A 20,304-nucleotide genomic window follows, 5' to 3' on the forward strand; every position below is an offset into this window, starting at 1 on the left:
CTCACAGGGTTGAATGACCCTACAGCCCACAGGAAAGAACTTCCATTGGTATTATAAAAGGCATGGTTATATTTTAGTTATACTTTACACAGAGATACAAGAAGGAGTCAAATGAAAACTTTAAATATTTTTATTGAACAAAAGTGAAACACAAGTGTATCATTTTTTGGCATAGTCTGCATACCATCCATCATTCAAAATACTTCATCCAGCACAAAGGAAGTCCTTGGGGGAGGGGGGGGGGGGGAACTATTTTGGTAACATGTACAGCCACTCATGCACCGCATGCTGCATCTCTTTATTGGAACGAAATTTCTTTCCTCCCATCACTGCTTTGATTGATCCAAACATGTGGGTAACTACTAAGTGTGAGGTCTGGTGAGTATGGTGGATGTGGCAGAGTATCAACATGCAGGTCATCAATGGTTTCAAGTGTTGCACAGACAGTATGAGGCTCAGCATTGTCTTGTTGCAATATGACACCAGTAGTTAGACATCCAGGTTGCTTTGATCTTATTGCAGGCCAAAGCTAATTTTTTAACATGTTGCAATATGATGCACTGATGATGATGTTTCCCCTAGTTGTGTAGTGTTCGAAGACAACATCTCATTTACGCCAAAACAGAGTCAGCAAAATCTTCCCTGCAGATCACTGCGTCCAGAACTTCTTGGGTTTTGGTGATGAGGAATGATGCTATTCCTTGCTTGCTCTCTATTTCACATTGGTGGTGGTGTACCTAGGATTCACCTCCAGTAACAATTCTCACAAAGAAGTCATCACATTTTGCTTCAAAGCACCACAGAAGTTTCTCACAGACATCAAAATGTCACTACATCAGTTCTGGAGTGAGCTGTGGTGGCGCCCATCTTGCAGACACTTTGTGAAACTTGAGCGCTACATGAATAATGTGATTTGCTGATCCATGACTAATCTTCAGATTTGCAGCTATTTCGTCTACCATCACATGACCATTGTCCATTGTACTGGCTTCAAGTGCTGCCATAGTCTCTGATGTCACAATGCAGTCTAACTGTACCAGGTGCTCAGGTGCTTAGTGTCTGTCACAGAAGTCACGCAATTTCTGAATTTTCTACTCCACTCATACACTTGCTGCAGAGATAGACATACATCACCATACTGAACCTTCAGCCCATGATGGATTTCAATAGGATTCATGCTTTCATTGATCAGAAAATGTGTGACAAAGCACTATTCTTCCTTGGTGCATGTCGCAAGCAGAGCAGCCATTTTGAAGCAGTACTGTGACTGTGTTTCACTTGTCCGTAGTATGCTGACACATGAAAGGCATTCCTTATATCGCTGGAAGTGCTGCTAACTTACAGAACAATGGCACAAAATGTCAATTTTCAATTACACTTAAACAGTTTTCATTTGACTCCCCCTCATATAAGCAATCATAAACAAGAAAGTAAAGAAAGTAACCTGTTTCAGGAACGGCTATCACAATATCCTTGAACCTGCGATTTGGCTTCAGCTTTCTGTCCACACTGGGTGGTGCAGGATATGCACCAGGTGACAGCTCATTTGAAGCAATAGACAGTGTGTCAGACAGTTTGCGGCCAGGCTTCAGGCCCCTGTCCACAGCTGGTGGGGTTGGCACCTGTCCAAGAGGACTCGGACTTGGCAAATTGGAATATGCAGCTGCAGTCGATGATGACGCTACAGAACCAGAGCAGGATCCCTCTGACTGTGGAGATGGTGGCTCGTCACCTATAGTTCCATCTTGAAGAGGCACGTTTACTACATCATCATGGAAATCGTACCTATAGCACGAAACACAAAGCAACAGATTAAAAAAAGGATTGCAATGAAAATTTTATTTCCAATCAATTCATCTTACAATTATACTTGTTGTGATACTTTCTTGGACAGAGAAGTTAAATGAATAATAGGCACAGAATGATTATAAAAGTAAAAATCAAAGTTTCTCCAAACAGCCTTTCTAATCATTCATGTGATGATCATTAGCTTTCTACCAAATCTTAACATTTAAAAAAAAAAAAGGGAGAGTGAAACAGATTGCGAGACAATTGCTGACTAACAGGGCAACAATTTGCAGGCTGTATAAATATTATTTCTACAGTTATTGTAAGCTATCTTTTCCATGTCAGTGGTGACATTTGTTTGAAAAGTTACTACTTGAACCAGATTTCAACTACTTTTCATGTAATTAAATGGTGATGAGGTGGTGTACCGTCTTAATCACTGAGATGAGTGTGAACTCTGAAGACATTCTTGACTGCATGAGAAACTAGGTTACCCCTGTCAAGCAAAAGGAGACAAATTCAAAACTAAATATTTTAGTAAAATCATTTTAAGTGCTTTACCAGGGAACTAACTATGTCTAAGTGCCAAGAAGAAAGTTTTTGGTCAGAGGGTAAAAAACCAACAGTTTTACTTCAAGGTGATTAACAATATTTTGAAAGGAGTGAAAATATGTACATATTCAGATGGTATTTAAAGAAGTAAGTTTCCTCATCTCTTTGTCTGTCTCCTGCTGTTCATGGGTGCAGCACTCTTCTATAAAATAATTACAAGCACCTGTATCAGCCACTCACTTCAAATGCTATTCAAAACCAAACTCCTGTTACTTCTACAACAACTCCAACAATTTTTTTAAGGTTATTTGGTACTGAAAATTCAGATTTAATAGTCCTTTATAAAATATCTGTGTATACAAAAACTGTCAACAGTATCTTTATTCACATATTAACCAACAGTTTTGAGTAATTTTTTTTATGCTGCTAAAGTAAATGCCACTCAAAATTTTAAGTACGCAGTAGAGAAAAGAATGTATGACATAGCAGTTGACTGCAGCACTCCATATTTATAGAGGAATGTACAAGACTTATGACTACATGAAGGAAGGAGAGAATACTTTGAATCTTAAAGTAACCGTAGGATATTTTGGATATGAAGCTACTGAAATAGGTAGTTGTATAGAGCAAAGAGACATATTATGAACATGATCTAGTTTGACAACTTTGCTGTCATGGTGATGAATTTGCTTACAGTATTTCGAAGATGTTTCAGAGTCTCTGGAATATCTGCTGGATGGTAAGGATTCAAAATAAAATCCAATTTTTGTAACTTGTGTACCCTGAACAGTGCATTTCAATTCTCTCTTTCAAGCTAGAATAAACATGAGAAGAAACAATCATACTGAAATTTAAGTTACAAGGCCACGTTTATCACTAAAATACTGCCTAATGATGAACCCTAATTTTCTCATATTTGTTTTGCTCCAATAGCTTTATTATTTACCTCCAAAACACACTTAATCAGGCAAAACTGAACAGATGTGGATGACAGAGTCTACTGGATTACATGTCAGAGATGCAAAAACTTGACTTCCAGTTTGTCACCACTACAGACAGACTGTATCGTCAAATAGCATGACTTGCCATACATTGAAAAGCTAAGCAGATCAGATGTGATGTTGTTATGCACCTACCCCACACCTGCAATGCAAAAGTGAAACTCACTCTCCCACAACAACAACACTAATGCATTTACTCATCAATTAAACTTCCTAACAGATTAGAATTGTGTGTGGCTGAACCTCAACCATTGTTTTTCATGGGTCTCATGACCAGTATTACTATATTACTTTCATTACAGCTACAGTCCACTGCAGAGTGAAATATTGCTTGTTGAAACTACCTTTAGACTATAGCTAAGCTGTCATTACCATATCAGCTCTCTAAGAGATAGGTCCACCAAAGAAGGAGTGTGTCACTGACAGATGAAAACTTAAAGTTTAACTATGAGGTATGCTTGTACAGATCTTTGGTAAGAACAATATCCACAAAAGGAAAACAAAAGAGGAGGATAATAAGACTACCTTACCTATGATGATAAGGTCATTAGAAGCCGAGTAGAATCTGGGGTAGCATAATAATGGTACAGGGATTTGGTTTTTCACATAAACAATCCAGAAAACCTTTAACCAGATGGCTTCTCAGGGATCTGGACCTATTCCTCTCAAATATGAGTCCAGCTTTTCAACTACTCCATCATTTTGGTTGCTTGCCAGAGATGCTGGTCCAGGCTCATGTCCCATTATAGTACACTGTTTTGCAACATTAGTGAGTTTCACTGCACCATTTATTCTGTGGCAAAGTGAAACATTCAATCTGGAATCTATTCTTTTTCGTCCTTGCTGATGCTATCTCAAAACAATGTTTGTAAACAACCGTTTATTGCTGGACCATTCCATTTTATGTCTCACATTCAACATAGCAAGTAGATCTTTACAACAACCTTGCAAACAGTAAAATTCATGTAAATTAGGTTTTTAACTCTCACCTATCTCTTTAAAATTATTTAAATATTTAAACTTCTTAAAGACATTTTATTGAGCAGGTATTTTACAGTTATTTATACACTGCTTGGATAAAATCTTTAATAATTTATGTTGTTATTTTAAGTCCCTTTTAAGGACACTGGATAAGACACCATGTAACATTATGCATGGAGAGGGTTCGCTGACTCCTGCAGCAGCACTTGCGTATAAAATTCTTTGTGCTCAAGTTGCATCATGTGTGAACTAAAGCCCAAGCTTTCAAGGATATTCACATCTGCATCATCAGGAAAACTAACCACCGATATGGGAAATGGACTCTGAAGTGAGTGCAGACTCCCTGCCCCTGTATCCCCTTGGACCAGAATTACAGGTTGGAAGGAATTAAAATTGTTTGTGAATGCTACATTTCTAATTAAAGCATCTGGAACACATTTGCAGAAGGAAGTTATATAAACCGCATCAAATTAAATCAGCATTCATTGGTAAATGGAGGCCGAAACCTAGTAATGCAGTGGAAAAAGAATGAGAAGAGTCGACAGGCATGCCTTACACATTGTGAAGTAAGAAAAAAGTTCTCCATTCTGGCCCTAGACAAGCTAACTGCGCCTGACTGAGCACCACATCATCTATCAATGGCATCAGTAAATGTGGCATAGAGCGAGACACAGAAAGCACATCACTCTCCCTGTCTGTGTCAGGTTTCTTGATCCAGGAACCACTACTAATTGGTTGAGTAGTCCTCAGTTGGCCCCAAAAGGCCAAGTGCACTCCGTACCAGTCCTCCCAACAAGGAAAAATCCCTGGCACTATTGGGAATCAAACCCAGACCCTCCACATGAGTCAGTTATGAAGGACAACATTTTGTGGAACAACCTTAAGAAAACTATAATACATGTTAAGCAGATACCATACAGACCAGAGTTCTGTACACAGCAGAAAATTAAAGAAACATTTTGATCAATAAAAGACAGCCTCATTTTGGGTGTTCCTGGTATTTACAATGTTGCTTTGTGAATGTAGTGAAAATTATGAAGGGCAAATAATCACACCCTGTCCAAATGGTGATGCATACGTATGTCACATGAAGTTGAGAAACTTGGGAAAGTCAGTTTTAGTAGAATAGTCTTATGAAAGGACATAGAATCTCCTTGAAGTAACCACTTACTAGGACTGTAATATAAAAAGTGTCAGATATTTGTTATGTCCACCATTGAATTCAACAAGACTGGTTATAATCTTAGCTACAATCTAATCAAAATGATTAATGGAAAATCTCAGATGAAGATGTGAAACAAATACTAACAAAGAGATAGAGGGACTGGCCAGTACTTACCTCAGCTCAGTACAGCCGATAGATACACAAAACAGAAAACTCCTTAATTTCCTCAATAACCTCAACTCCTTTTCGAATCTAAATTTCACCTGGTCCTTCTCCAAAACCCAAGCCACCTTCCTGGATGTTGACCATCATCTTGTTGAAGCTCACATCCACACCTCTGTCCACATCAAACCCACAAACAAACAGTACATTCACTTTGACAGCTGCCATCCATTCCACATCAAACGCTCCCTTCTCTACAGCCTAGGTATTCGTGGCAAACGTATCTGCTCCAGTGACAAATCCCTCAACAATTACACCAATAACCTGACCAGTGCTTTCCTCTCCCGCAACTATCCTGCAGACCTTGTCCACAAACAGATCTCCCAAGCAATACGTTCCTCACTGTCAAACAACAATGTTCCTACCCCCACACCACACAGAAGCATCCCCCTTGTCACCCAATATTATCCTGGCCTCGAATACATCAACAAATTACTCCGCCAGGGATATGACTTTCTGAAGTCAAGCCTTGAAATGAGATCATCCCTTGACAATATTCTCCCCACACCATGCAGAGTTGCCTTTCGTCGCCCCCCCCCTAACCTCCGTAACATCCTTGTCAAACCCTACAATATTCCCAGACCACCTTCTCTACCCTGTGGTTCCTACCCCTGTAACCGACCCCGCTGCCCCATGCATCCCCCCCACAACCACCTACTCCAGCCCCGCTACTGGTAAAACATACACAATTCAAGGCAGGGTCACATGTGAAACAACACATGTCATTTATCAGTTGGCATGCCTGCACTGTATAGCCTTTTACATTGGTATGACGACAACTAAACTGGCTGAGCGCATGAACGGGCACAGATGAACTGTCCGCCTAGGGGATGTCCAATACCCACTAGCAGAGCATGCCGTCCAGCATAATTCTAGGGACCTAGGAACGTGCTACAACGTACGTGCCATTTGGCTTCTCCCACCCAACACCAGTCCCTTGAAACTGTGGAGATGGGAACTTGCACTCCAACACATCCTTTCATCCCGCCATCCCCCTAGACTGAACCTACGTTAACCAACCTCACTCCTATTTACACTTCAGTCTTCTCCTTTTTCCCCTCTCCTCTTTAGCCATTCACGCATCTTTTCTTCCTACATAGTTGTGTTTATCTTTATACTAGATACCTCTTTACTTCTGTATGCATCCTCTTTGGTTTGAAGCTGGCACAGTACTTACAGTAGAATATCTTTATCTTCCCTCAGACGACCATGCCTCCATCCTTACTACCCTCCCTGTTTACCTTTCCCTGATGCTTCATAACCTGGGTTGTGAATAACTGAAACCACTTTCCCTTCTTCCCTTTTTTCCCCTCTCTCCTCCCTGATGAAGGAACAAAGTTCCGAAAGCTAGGAATGTAAATTTTCTGTTCTGTTTTGTGTATCTATTGGCTGTACTGAGCTGAGGTAAGTACTGGCCACCCCTCTCTCTCTTTATTAGTATCTATAATCTAATCAGGCACTAGAAACTAAGCATTCACAAGGAATTCAAATTAAAAACCAATTTCAAACTATGTGGTGGTGATGCAGGCAGTCTGTTCTCTTCTGGCCCTGTAATATTGCCCACAGGAAACCAGGTGACATCACTGCACGAATAATAAGCCAGATCAACACATTTCATTCTCAGCTATGTCATCTCCTCGTGGACAACATGAATAATATCTTCAAAAGATTGAGTTCTAACTCAGATGTGATATAGCTTGAACAGTAAGCAAATTGTATACACAATTCTCTCAAAATAAATCTTAAATTTTTTGTAGTACATGTAAACCAATAACATGAATGTTCTTTCTTAAATACACTTTACTTCCAACACCACTGTATCTTCCAGCTCAGTTTTAAGTATAAACCGTATTTTCTATTCTTACTGCAGGTTACACCAGCCAGCATCTAGTATGTACAGTCAAACTGACAAAGTTTGAACACACTGAATACTGCAGCAACTATGAGAGATGTTTACAGATAATAGTCACACATAAGTGGGGATGGGGAGGAGGAAGGTGTGTCTTCTTGACACGTCAAAGAAAAAACAACCACCAATATTTTCCTTGCAATTTAGGGGGCTCTTCTGGAACACACTACATTTTTTTATTCTTCTTCTGCAAGTTCAAACAAACTATAAAAGGCAAAGAAATTATCTATTGGCACTTTAAAAAAAACACTCTCATACCTAAAAACATCTCCATTTACTTGTACAGGAGCAGCATTGCTGTAACAGTGCCTTGACAGAGAAGGCATCCGAGAGAGAGAACCAGTTCCATCAGCTTCACCTCCAGACACTAATCCTGCTGTAACTGGATACTGATGCGACCTTGGAAAGTCATACATGTCGTCTGTTACAACAATGACATCAGTATGAGGTGGTGACACAGGTGACGGAGGCTCCTGGGAACCCTTGTCACTGTTAACTACTGTCGATCCTGTGCTCTGACTGGAAATATTGTCCAAATTCATGTAACTCGGCCCAGCACTGTTGTCTACTGATGTAAGGTGAGATGGCTTAGGTGGTCGAGGTGGTGCAGGAGGTGGTATATCACTATCAACTACCTGGAAAAGAAGAGCACAATTTTTAGACATTGTATTTTTCAGTGCATAAAACCTATTAATTACGTATTGCCACACTGGCTAGTGACACACAAATTACATTGTTACCAGTCAAACCTTTGTACTTTCAATAATATAAAGCTTTTTCAATTTATTTTTGGAATCCTTGGAAAACTGAATTACTATATGATTTTTTCCCCACATCAGCTACTGTTATTAACATCTTTGACATGTCCCCCAAAAGTTTCGTTCTTCAGGTTGATATTATTTGGATTCATATTATTATATTTATTATATTATAATTTATATAATTTATATTATATATAATATAATAATATAATATTTATATTATTTATATTATATATAATATAATTTATATTATTATATTTATGGTGAAAGATGTGTATTCAGTTTCCTAATACAAAGTTTATCATGTATAAGGTTCAGGCACTTCATACAACATGTTTGTGCACTTACCAACATCATCAAAGTTGATTATCTGGTATACAGTTGGTCTTAATGGTCAAGATCAACTTTTTTTGTAAGATGATGTAAGCCTTGATTTCACAGACCGTTCCTTGCTAAAATGTTATAGCTAGCAATTTTAAAATTAAAGGAAAAGTAGCATTTCCTTGCACTGGCTACTTCAGTTTTCCATTCTGACTGCCTCTGTTAATTTAGGGCATTTTAACATTCAGATGTGTCCCAATTGTCTTACCACCTGTCTGCTCTAATGAAATACATACTGAATGAATTAAATTTTTTTTAGCAATGTTTGTTCCATCTCTGGGCAACTTTGACAGCAAAACCAGTTCTAACAGCATCTATCTAGTTGCGTGGGAGATTTATGGAGTTATTTGATTTAGGTATAAAAATGAACATCCAGTACACTTTACTGTGTTATTATGTGTGTTCTGAAGTTTATATTATTGGCATCTATCACTTATTCTTAAACATACGTAGATGACAATCGTAGTAGCACATATTAGAGCTGTATATATGCTGTGTGAGAAAAAACTGCTATTAATCATTTTAGACACTACTGGGAGCTGGGAGCTGAACCATACAATAACCCTTGGTATTCGGTGTGGGATGGCAGTGGGGTGAGCCGACTGCTGTAGCTTGTTGTGGGGTTGTGAACCACTGAGGGCTACAGTGGGGATGGAGCATCTCCATCATTTCTAGGTCCCCAGTTCCATACAATACAATATAGCAATGGTAACCACGACCTGCTGACATTTAAGCAGTTACTCACTTCGGCAAATATTTTACTGTAAGCCACATGCCTCATAATGTTTTTGTCACTGTTTTTGTTCCACTTACTTTCTTGTCCTACTAATTTATTGTGTTACTTCACTTCAGGAACTAAAATGTTTGTCTAGATTATTATTTTTTAAAAAATAAAAAGAATAAGAGATCCTTACAGTTAGACGACCAAAGCGGCGAACAACGCTCCATGAACCAACATCCCCCTCTGTTGAACTGTCTGATGGGCGAGTTGTTCTGGGCAGACTCATTGTATCGGCTTCTGCACTACTGGGAAAAGTTTCCCAGTTCACAGATGGGAGGCTGCGTGTAGTTCCGTGACCTTTAAATGACGAACAGAAAACACTTATCAGTGAAACACGCCTTATATTACAGTGAATTCAAAAATTAAATGGGTAGAAATTAAAACAAAATCTTTATTGAATGAATGTGCCAAACACATCAATGAGAGAGAGAGAGAGAGAGAGAGAGAGAGAGAGAGAGAGAGAGAGAGAGAGAGAGAGAGAGAGCTCTGGAGAATGACTTTTTAAAAAGTTGAGCAACCTTTAACCTTTTCCAAGTGCCTGTCAACCACCCCAGATTTATTTACATACTAGATTAAAATATACATGACTGTATTGTATAATATAAAACATTGATGAGGGTGAATCATGAACAGTGGAAAAATTAGAAAAAAAAATGAGAAAGAATACGTGTTACAGAAGGATGCAGGAAAGTAAGTTAAAATAATAAAAATTAGAAGGTTCTTTACAGAACTGTGGATATAGGATACGCGAAAAACACTAACTGGAAGAAGTGACCAGGTGACATGCTTTAGAACTTCAGGGTACAAATTCTTCATCCATATACACTCCTGGAAATGGAAAAAAGAACACATTGACACCGGTGTGTCAGACCCACCATACTTGCTCCGGACACTGCGAGAGGGCTGTACAAGCAATGATCACACGCACGGCACAGCGGACTCACCAGGAACCGCGGTGTTGGCCGTCACATGGCGCTAGCTGCGCAGCATTTGTGCACCGCCGCCGTCAGTGTCAGCCAGTTTGCCGTGGCATACGGAGCTCCATCGCAGTCTTTAACACTGGTAGCATGCCGCGACAGCGTGGACGTGAACCGTATGTGCAGTTGACAGACTTTGAGCGAGGGCGTATAGTGGGCATGCGGGAGGCCGGGTGGACGTACCGCCGAATTGCTCAACACGTGGGGCGTGAGGTCTCCACAGTACATCGATGTTGTCGCCAGTGGTCGGCGGAAGGTGCACGTGCCCGTCGACCTGGGACCGGACCGCAGCGACGCACGGATGCACGCCAAGACCGTAGGATCCTACGCAGTGCCGTAGGGGACCACACCGCCACTTCCCAGCAAATTAGGGACACTGTTGCTCCTGGGGTATCGGCGAGGACCATTCGCAACCGTCTCCATGAAGCTGGGCTACGGTCCCGCACACCGTTAGGCCGTCTTCCGCTCACGCCCCAACATCGTGCAGCCCGCCTCCAGTGGTGTCGCGACAGGCGTGAATGGAGGGACGAATGGAGACGTGTCGTCTTCAGCGATGAGAGTCGCTTCTGCCTTGGTGCCAATGATGGTCGTATGCGTGTTTGGCGCCGTGCAGGTGAGCGCCACAATCAGGACTGCATACGACCGAGGCACACAGGGCCAACACCCGGCATCATGGTGTGGGGAGCGATCTCCTACACTGGCCGTACACCACTGGTGATCGTCGAGGGGACACTGAATAGTGCACGGTACATCCAAACCGTCATCGAACCCATCGTTCTACCATTCCTAGACCGGCAAGGGAACTTGCTGTTCCAACAGGACAATGCACGTCCGCATGTATCCCGTGCCACCCAACGTGCTCTAGAAGGTGTAAGTCAACTACCCTGGCCAGCAAGATCTCCGGATCTGTCCCCCATTGAGCATGTTTGGGACTGGATGAAGCGTCGTCTCACGCGGTCTGCACGTCCAGCACGAACGCTGGTCCAACTGAGGCGCCAGGTGGAAATGGCATGGCAAGCCGTTCCACAGGACTACATCCAGCATCTCTACGATCGTCTCCATGGGAGAATAGCAGCCTGCATTGCTGCGAAAGGTGGATATACACTGCACTAGTGCCGACATTGTGCATGCTCTGTTGCCTGTGTCTATGTGCCTGTGGTTCTGTCAGTGTGATCATGTGATGTATCTGACCCCAGGAATGTGTCAATAAAGTTTCCCCTTCCTGGGACAATGAATTCACAGTGTTCTTATTTCAATTTCCAGGAGTGTGTGTGTATACAAAAAAGTGTGCTGTTTTTGGTGAGTCTCTGAAGATGTCCTGCACAGGAATCGAAAAATTCATGGCACAAGGACATGCGCCTTAGAAGACTCCTGAGTAACTAAGTGATATGGTTATGAAAGCCTTCATTATATGATCAGTGTACATGTTTTTTTTTCCTAGTCTTCAATCTGAGGATTGGTTTGATACAGCTCTCCCACATCATTAAGTCAGTCTAATAATAGGGTAGTCTATCTCGCAACAGGTCTCTTGATCTCTACACTGCAACTGCACGTTACATCCATTCAAATTTTGGTATTCAAGCCTTGGTTTCCCTCTTTAACACCACTTTAACACCATCCCACCTACCCCTACCCCCCCCACCCCACACACACACACACACACACACACACACACACACACAGATATACCACCCAGATTACTATTCACTGATGTAATTGAGTCAAGTTGTGCAGGTATTTTTTTTTTCTCCTGAATATGATTCACTACTTCTTCATTAGTTATCTGGTGTACCCATCTAATCATTTTCTGTAATACCAGATTTTAAAATCTTAAATTCTTTTCTTATCCAAACTGATTTATTGACCACATTTCCTTCTACATAAGGCTACACTCCACACAGTTACCCTCCAAAACATTTCCTAACACTTAAATTTCTAGCAGATGTTAGCATATCTGTCTGCCGTGCAGAGGACTCAGGCTCAGTTTCTGATATTGGCATGGATTCTTTCTTGATAGGAGGAATGGAAAAGGGTACACTTAGTCTCATGACGCAACTGAGGAGCTAACTGAGCTAGTAGTAGCGGCTCCAGGAAACAAAAAGTGACAATGGCTGGGAGAGTGGTGTGCTTACCCCATGTCCCTCCATACCACATCCAATGATACAGCTGGTGGATGTGGCCCTGAAGACTGAATTAACTGTGCAATCCAGGACCAACTATACAGTGCTATTATAAATGACTTGTTGAGTTTTGATGCTCTATCTTTTCTGAAGTAATCATCATCATCATCATCATCATCATCATCATCATCATCAGTTATCTGCTATATTAGCAGGTCCTTTGCCTCTCCATTTTCTGCGATCCATTGCTTCATTGCTTCCTTCTTAAGGCTGCTGTACGTTGTACCGTACATCATGTCATCCAGTATCTGGAATCTCTTCCTTCCTCGCTTCCTTTTCCCTTCTACATAACCTTCTAAAACTGTTTTTATCAGTCCGTCATTCTTTCTTAATATATGCCCAATCCAATTTCTTTTTCTTTTCTTTATTACATCTAGTAACTGTCTTTCCTCTCCCACTCTTCTCAGTACCTCTTCATTTTTTACTCTGTCCATCCAACTTATTCTTTCCATCTTCCGCCATGTGAAGATCTCAGAAGCCTTTCTCTGTCTTTTTTCCTCATAGTCCATGTTTCAGCACCATATAGAAGAACACTCCATACAAGACATTTTATGAGTCTCTTTCTGAGTTCTTTGTCCAGACTGCTGCAGAAGATTCTCCTTTTCTTATAAAACGCCTCTTTTGCCATTGCTATCCTTGTTTTAATTTCTGTGGTGCACTTCCAGTCAGGGTCTATCCTGCTTCCAAGATACTTAAATTTTTGCACCTGTTCCAGTGTTTCTCCATTCAGCACAATTTTTATTTCCTTATTTCCTCCTATTGCCAATACTTCTGTTTTATTTGTGTTCATTTTCATTCCATATTTTTTTTCCGTTAGTTGCAATGGTGTCCACCAAATGCTGTAATTCTTTTTCCCCTGTGGCTAGAAGAACCATGTCATCAGCAAATCTCAAGCACACTACTCTTCTTCCTCCAATTTCTACTCCTTTGTCATCTAATGAGCATTGGTCAATCATATTTTCCAAGTACAGGTTGAAAAGAGTAGGTGATAAACAGCATCCTTGTCTTACTCCTTTCCCTAGTCTGATCCAGTTTGTACTTTCTCCTCTCACTTTAACTGAAACTTTTTGATTAAGGTATTATGAGTTTATAAGTCTTCTGGTTTTCCAGTCCACTCTCTTTTCCCTCATAATAGTCGCCAGCTTGTCCCAAACCACATTGTCAAATGCCTTTTCTAAATCGATGGAGCACATATATAGGTCTCTTCCTTTTTCAATAAACCTTTCTCCCAAGAATCGTAGGAGCCTATTGCATCTCTGGTGCCCGTATTCCGTCTAAAGCCAAACTGCTCCTCGCCGAGATTCTCCTCTATTACTTTTTCAAGTCTTTCATTAATTATTCTTAACATCAATTTGGCTGCATGTGAAACGAGGCTGATTGTCCTGCGCTCGCTGCATTTCTTGGTTCCTTGTTTTTTCGGTAATGGAATCATTACTGTTGTCAAAAAGTCCTCAGGCCATTCACCACTGTCATATATTTTATTACATAACCTCAATATTTCTCTTATTCCATTGTGGTTCAAGCATTTTAGTATTTCTCCCGGTATTGTATCTGTAACTACTGCTTTGCCATTTTTCATTGCAGCAATGGCAGACTTTACTTCTTCCATTATGATGGTCGGTCCTTTCTCTTCATCACTTACACTGTTGTGTGATTCAAGTTCCAGAGTTTCTGGTTTGCTATTTGTGTCATATAGCTCTTTTATATATTCTTCCCATCTCTGGAGGACATCATCACGATCTTTGTACACTACCTCTCCGTCTTTACTCAAAATTTCCATAGTAGCACTTCCTGCTCTGTTTTGTTCCCATATCATAGTCTTTACTCTGTTGTATAGTAAGTCGTATCTTCCCTTCCTGTCCAGTTCTTCAATTTCATCACATTCCTCTTTTAGCCATTTTTTCCTAGCCTGCTCTGTTTCTCTTCGCAGTTCGTTATTTAACCTTCGGTATATCTTTCTTGCATCTTCAGTGTTCTTGTTTTTCAATTTTCTTCTCTCCTCCTTCTTGGAAATCAATTCTTGTGTGACCCATGGTTTTTTTGACCTTTTCCCTTTTACATATCCTATATTTTGCTGCCCTGCTTTAATGATTCCTTCTTTCAGCATATTCGAGTACTCATTGGCATTATCAGGTGCTTCTTTGTCTCGTAATGTGTTTAGAAAGTCCCGTGATAGCATTTCTGTAATTTGTTCTTTGTTGGACCTTATCTTCTCTAGATCCCACTTCTTCACCATTGTCGCCTTTTTCAGTTTTTTCATTCTTATTTCTACTTCTGCCAAAGTTGTGGTCACTATTAATATCTGCACCTGGTAATGTGTGCACCTTCTCGATTCCATTTCTGTATCTTTCTTCTACCAGTATAAAATCGATTTGGTTTCTGTATTTATCCCCTGGTGATTTCCAAGTGTAGAGCCGCCTCTTATGGTTCTTGAACCATGTGTTTGCCGCTATCAGCTGCCTTTCCCTGCAGAAGTCAATTAACCATTCACTTCTGTCATTTCTCTCTCCAAGACCATGAATGCCTACTATGTTTCCCTCTTTCCCTTCTCCCACAATGGCGTTCCTGTCTCCCATTACTATTTTGCAGCATTTTTTTATTTTCGTCCATTATTCTCTACAATTTGGTCATGTTCTGAAGTTGGCATATACACCTGGACAATCAGTAAATCTTTGTGTGTTCCTTTCAGCCTTACACCAATAACCCGGTCATTTGCATAGTCTACATATTCCACACATTTAGCCAATTCCTTTGTCATAATCATTCCTACTCCATTAATTCCTTTTACTTCTCCTCCTGAGTAGTAGAATACATATTCATCTGACTGCAACTCTCCATGTCCATTCCATCTTACCTCAGCAACTCCTACGAGGTCCATATGATTCTTTTCCATCTCTCTTTAAAGGTTTTCTAGTTTTCCTGCTTGTAGCAGAGTTCTGACATTCCAGGTACCAATTCTGGTTTTGATTTTTTGCCTCCTTTCAAGTTGTCCCTCCCGTAGATCCGGATGGGGGACTATTTTACCTCCGGACACTGATTTAACATGAGAGGAAGCCATTTTTTGTGCATAAAATGGAGACTGCATTATGCAGGGAAGATAATCTGCGGTGGTATTCCGTTGCCTTCCGCAGTTCTGGAGGCCGCCCCTAACATGGGATACAGATGCCTTTTGCAACCACCCGCTCCGGGTCAGATGCTGCATGAGAAGTATAGGTTGGAAAACGAAAGACCCCTAGCCCTCGAAACCTAATAGCGTCAGGGTCGGAAAAGAACAAGAGCTGGCCGAGGGTGGCCAGATAGGAAAGATAAAAGTGAGGAGCCTGGCATAAGTAAGTGGAAGCAATGCCAGGACTCAGCTCGGGGCCCCGTGGTCGCCAGCCATGTATCACTAGGTGTGACTCCCTGAGGAGTTTCTGAAGTATTGCACATACAAATATGATTGATGCACGAATAGAATGTTAAACTCCCAAAGTTTGAGTTTTGTGCTGGAGATAGTAAACGCATTCCTCAATGTATCACCAAAGGGGGGGGGGGGGGGGGGGGGGAAATCACAAGTAGTTAGGTAAGGTGACCTGGGAGGCCAAGCGAACAGAGCCACATCATCTTCACCACTACGATGAATCCACAGATAGGGGAGTTCATCTTTAGGTGGTTACAAGCATCCATGCTCCAATGAGGAAGTTCCTCATCTTGTTGGAAGATGCAAGTCTCGGAATCAGCTGTCAGTTGTGGGAACAACCACAACTGCAACATAGCAAGTAAGAGGTATCCATCACAGTCTTCTCACAGAAGACAAACAGCCCATACAGCTTTGTCTTTGACACTGCACAGGAAACATTAACCTTCTGCAAATCTCATTTATGCATCACAATTCAATGATGACGTTCAGTGCCCCAAATTCTCCTGTAGTGGTGATTAATCTTTCGCAATATACAGGGTGATTCAAAAAGAACACCACAACTTTAAAAATGTGCATTTAATGAAAGAAACATAATATAACTTTGTTATACATCATTACAAAGAGTATTTAAAAAGGTTTTTTTCACTCAAAAACAAGTTCAGAGATGTTCAATATGGCCCCCTCCAGACACTCGAGCAATATCAACCCGATACTCCAACTCGTTCCACACTCTCTGTAGCATATCAGGCGTAACAGTTTGGATAGCTGCTGTTATTTCTCGTTTCAAATCATCAATGGTGGCTGGGAGAGGTGGCCGAAGCACCATATCCTTAACATATCCCCATAAGAAAAAATCGCAGGGGGTAAGATCAGGGCTTCTTGGAGGCCAGTGATGAAGTGCTCTGTCACGGGCTGCCTGGCGGCCGATCCATCGCCTCGGGTAGTTGACGTTCAAGTAGTTACGGACAGATAAGTGCCAATGTGGTGGCGCTCCATCCTGCTGAAATATGAATTGTTGTGCTTCTTGTTCGAGCTGAGGGAACAGCCAATTCTCTAACATCTCCAGATACTGTAGTCCAGTTACAGTAGCACCTTCGAAGAAAAAGGGACCAAAAACTTTATTGGCTGAAATGGCGAACAAATGTACAACTAAATGAAACTTTATAGCTCCCTTAATTCGCCGACAGATAGTGCTTAGCTCTGCCTTTTGTCGTTGCAGAGTTTTAAATTCCTAAAGTTGTGGTATTCTTTTTGAATCACCATGTATAGAATGTTGCTTCATCGAATATCAGCTTGGAGGTGAAATGCTCATCCTTAAGTCCTTGCTGCATTGTGATTCAAAACTGAAAGCACCAGCCATAATCTTCAGATTTTAATTATTGTGTGAGCTGCATATGGTGTGGCCTGAAATGTGACCATCATCAGAAATATTTCACACAGTCTGCTGTGGTATTCCAAGTGCTTGGCTTGCATGGACCATTGATTTTTTTGGCTGCATATGAAACTTTTCCTTACTTTCTCCATGGATACATCTGGTACACTTGGTCGACCAGCACTTTTCATCTTACAGATACAACCAGCAACCATCAATTGTCATACCAATCCACTATGTTTTTGAAAGTGGTTGTTCTTTTCCATTTTTCGTTCTGAATGCACAATGCATACTTAACTGTTGCATGCTGCATATTCCAACACATGAAAACTATTTTCTTGCTTTGTCACAATGTTTTCAAGGCACTGTACTCTTAATTCTAACTGGTGGGTAAAATGCAAACTTTGAGAGTTTGCAGTACTGTTCAGGCATAAATCAGGTGTGTGCATGTAGTACGAGGGGTGTTCAATAAGTAATGAAACACTTTTTCTCAAATGATTTCAGATGAAGAAACACTGAATTTGTTGTCCAACATTGTGGAACATTACTGCTCTATCCCCTGTAGTATCATGAAGTTCTGCTACATGGTGGTGCTATAGGTAGCCTTCAAAATGGAGCCTGTAATGGAGGGAGACTTTACAGTGAATGAAAGCACAGTGAGGCATCTGTCATCATCACAACAAGGTTGTGCAAACCCATCTGATCTTCTGCATGCCAGCCAGCCACACACAACTATGATTCCTGCAGTGTTGTAATATACAAACACTCTCATACGAGGTGATCAACACATCACAATCTAACACCTCGCTTCTCGACTGGACATCTCCGTTGGTAGCGCAGACACATCATCGTCTTACTCAAAGGTGTGTGCCCAGAGCTTCCATCTGTCAGGCCTAATAAAGGAAGCACTCTATAGGAAGCAGTATGTGGACTATGGGGAGGCTGTTGATGCACAACACATTGGCCCTGACATCAACCAGTAGAGTGGTACCATGCTGGTGTAAAAGCCCTCGCAAATTGGTGGTGTAAGGCTGTTGCATTAAACAGAGATAATGTTGTTTAGTAGTCAAAAGAGTGGAGAATAATATAGGGTACTGGAATCCTGAATAGAACTAACCTGCTTCCAGGAAAAAAAGTGTTTATTACTTATTGTATACCCCTCTTATTTTGGAAAATACAGAGCTTTGAAAAGGAATGAATCATTTATAATATCCCTGTAAGATAAATTTACAATAGTGGTGAGTGCTTCCCTCAAAACCTGTAGGTGCTTCAAAGAGAAACAACCTTGCATAAACATGGACTCTCATGAATGACAACAACAGTAATGGTGGTTCAGCCGTAGAGTGTCCTACTATTGGTTGAAAGATCTAGAGTTTGACCCTCAAGTAATTCCTAGGATTTTTATGTGCTACTTTTCATTTATTCCATCTTTGGAAATGTTTTCTTCCATCTGAAAAATGCAGAACTGTGCAGTGGTTCACAATGCATGTTACACTGTAGGTACCCCTATAACTAGCAAGGTCACTCAGTTCTAAGGCTGGAGTAAAGCAACAGCATGCCACCTAAAATAGGACCAAGCCCAGTAAAGCACTGTCATATTCAGACCAACTTAACTTTAAAAAAACGGTTGGAGTTAATAAAACAAATACAACAGGGAAGTAAGTATATGATATTTGAAATTCAAATTGCAGAAAAATTAGAGGAACACCACACCAAGTCCACACTAAACTTAGAGTCGAGGATTTTGAACAGTAGGAAATATGAACAGCTTATCATCAAAGCATATTCATGAGATGCAAGGTAGTTTTTTTTAATTTTGTGCAATCCAATTCACAGAAAATTAATACTATTCCGCAGCTGGATCCAGCAAGTACAGTGACAGAAAGCATACAGAAATCATGCTTTTCACACATCGCCATCAATATCTTGAGACAGATGGGTGCCGGACAATATGTATCATCAGAATCTAACTGCAATAAGTGAGCTATGGTAGGAGGCAATCAAGAAAAAATGGGAATGGTTTAATGAGTGTAACGGTTTCCTAGCCAGCGAAAAAGAGGAAACTGCCCACTGTTTAAAGTCTTAAGATAATATTCTGCAGTAGTTTTAACACTAATGTGTACAATTACAATAATCTACAGCACATGATATTGAAAAAACTGTGGTAACTTTAACTGTGCAACTGTTAAAAGAGCTCATAGGTTGTATACCTGGTCCAACAGTATCATCATCTGTGAACACACTCTCTCCATCCGTGTTAGGACTGTGGGGTGGTGTTCCCAAGCCAGTGCCACTGCTCTGTTGCAAGTCTAAGTTTGGCGGATGTAGCTTTCGTGGTAAGTCATAAAATTCTCCAGTTACTACTTCTGGGGGTGGTGCCTCTTCATACACTTGCCGCTTGCGTGCTGCAGGTACAGGTGCTTTCTGAAGGACTATAGTAGGTTTAACAGATGATGGTTCTGGTTCCTTTCCCTTCACCTGTTAAACATCAATGAATTACACATAAACACACTGTGTAAAAAAATGGACTGGAGAAATTTAAACATTCATATAAATCAGTACTTCTTGTCAAGTTGAATCACTTATTTCATCAGTAGTTGTGAGGGAAGTATTTAGAGAAGACTACAGTAAAAATTTTAATACAATTACACCATTTTAATACAATTACACCATCACTAACATCAGTTTTTCTGTAATTCCCCCTCACACCTTAAAATTTCAGTCTTAGAGCAGCAGATAAGAAAAAACTCCAACGACAAAAACAGTGGAGACTATACCCACATAATGCGCCATTACGCATAATCACAACTGGTGAAGATGAGTGCCAGGAAGAA

General features: G+C 40.8%; 1 protein-coding gene across 4 annotated transcripts in view; it reads right to left on the reverse strand.

Annotated features, from left to right (window-relative positions):
• Positions 1-20,304, reverse strand: part of LOC124622425 (protein daughter of sevenless) — a 243,346-nt gene that overhangs the window by 14,752 nt on the left and 208,290 nt on the right. For all 4 annotated transcript variants that reach the window (XM_047148121.1, XM_047148119.1, XM_047148120.1 and 1 more), the window contains 4 exons: positions 19,681-19,948; positions 9,675-9,838; positions 7,877-8,253; positions 1,445-1,785 (listed from right to left, as the gene is read on the reverse strand). In XM_047148121.1, the coding sequence (XP_047004077.1) occupies positions 1,445-1,785; positions 7,877-8,253; positions 9,675-9,838; positions 19,681-19,948 (1,150 nt within the window). The remainder of the gene's footprint in view (positions 1-1,444; positions 1,786-7,876; positions 8,254-9,674; positions 9,839-19,680; positions 19,949-20,304) is intronic.

This window comes from Schistocerca americana, chromosome 7 (assembly GCF_021461395.2).
Source record: "Schistocerca americana isolate TAMUIC-IGC-003095 chromosome 7, iqSchAmer2.1, whole genome shotgun sequence".
NCBI classification, from domain to species: domain Eukaryota; kingdom Metazoa; phylum Arthropoda; class Insecta; order Orthoptera; family Acrididae; genus Schistocerca; species Schistocerca americana.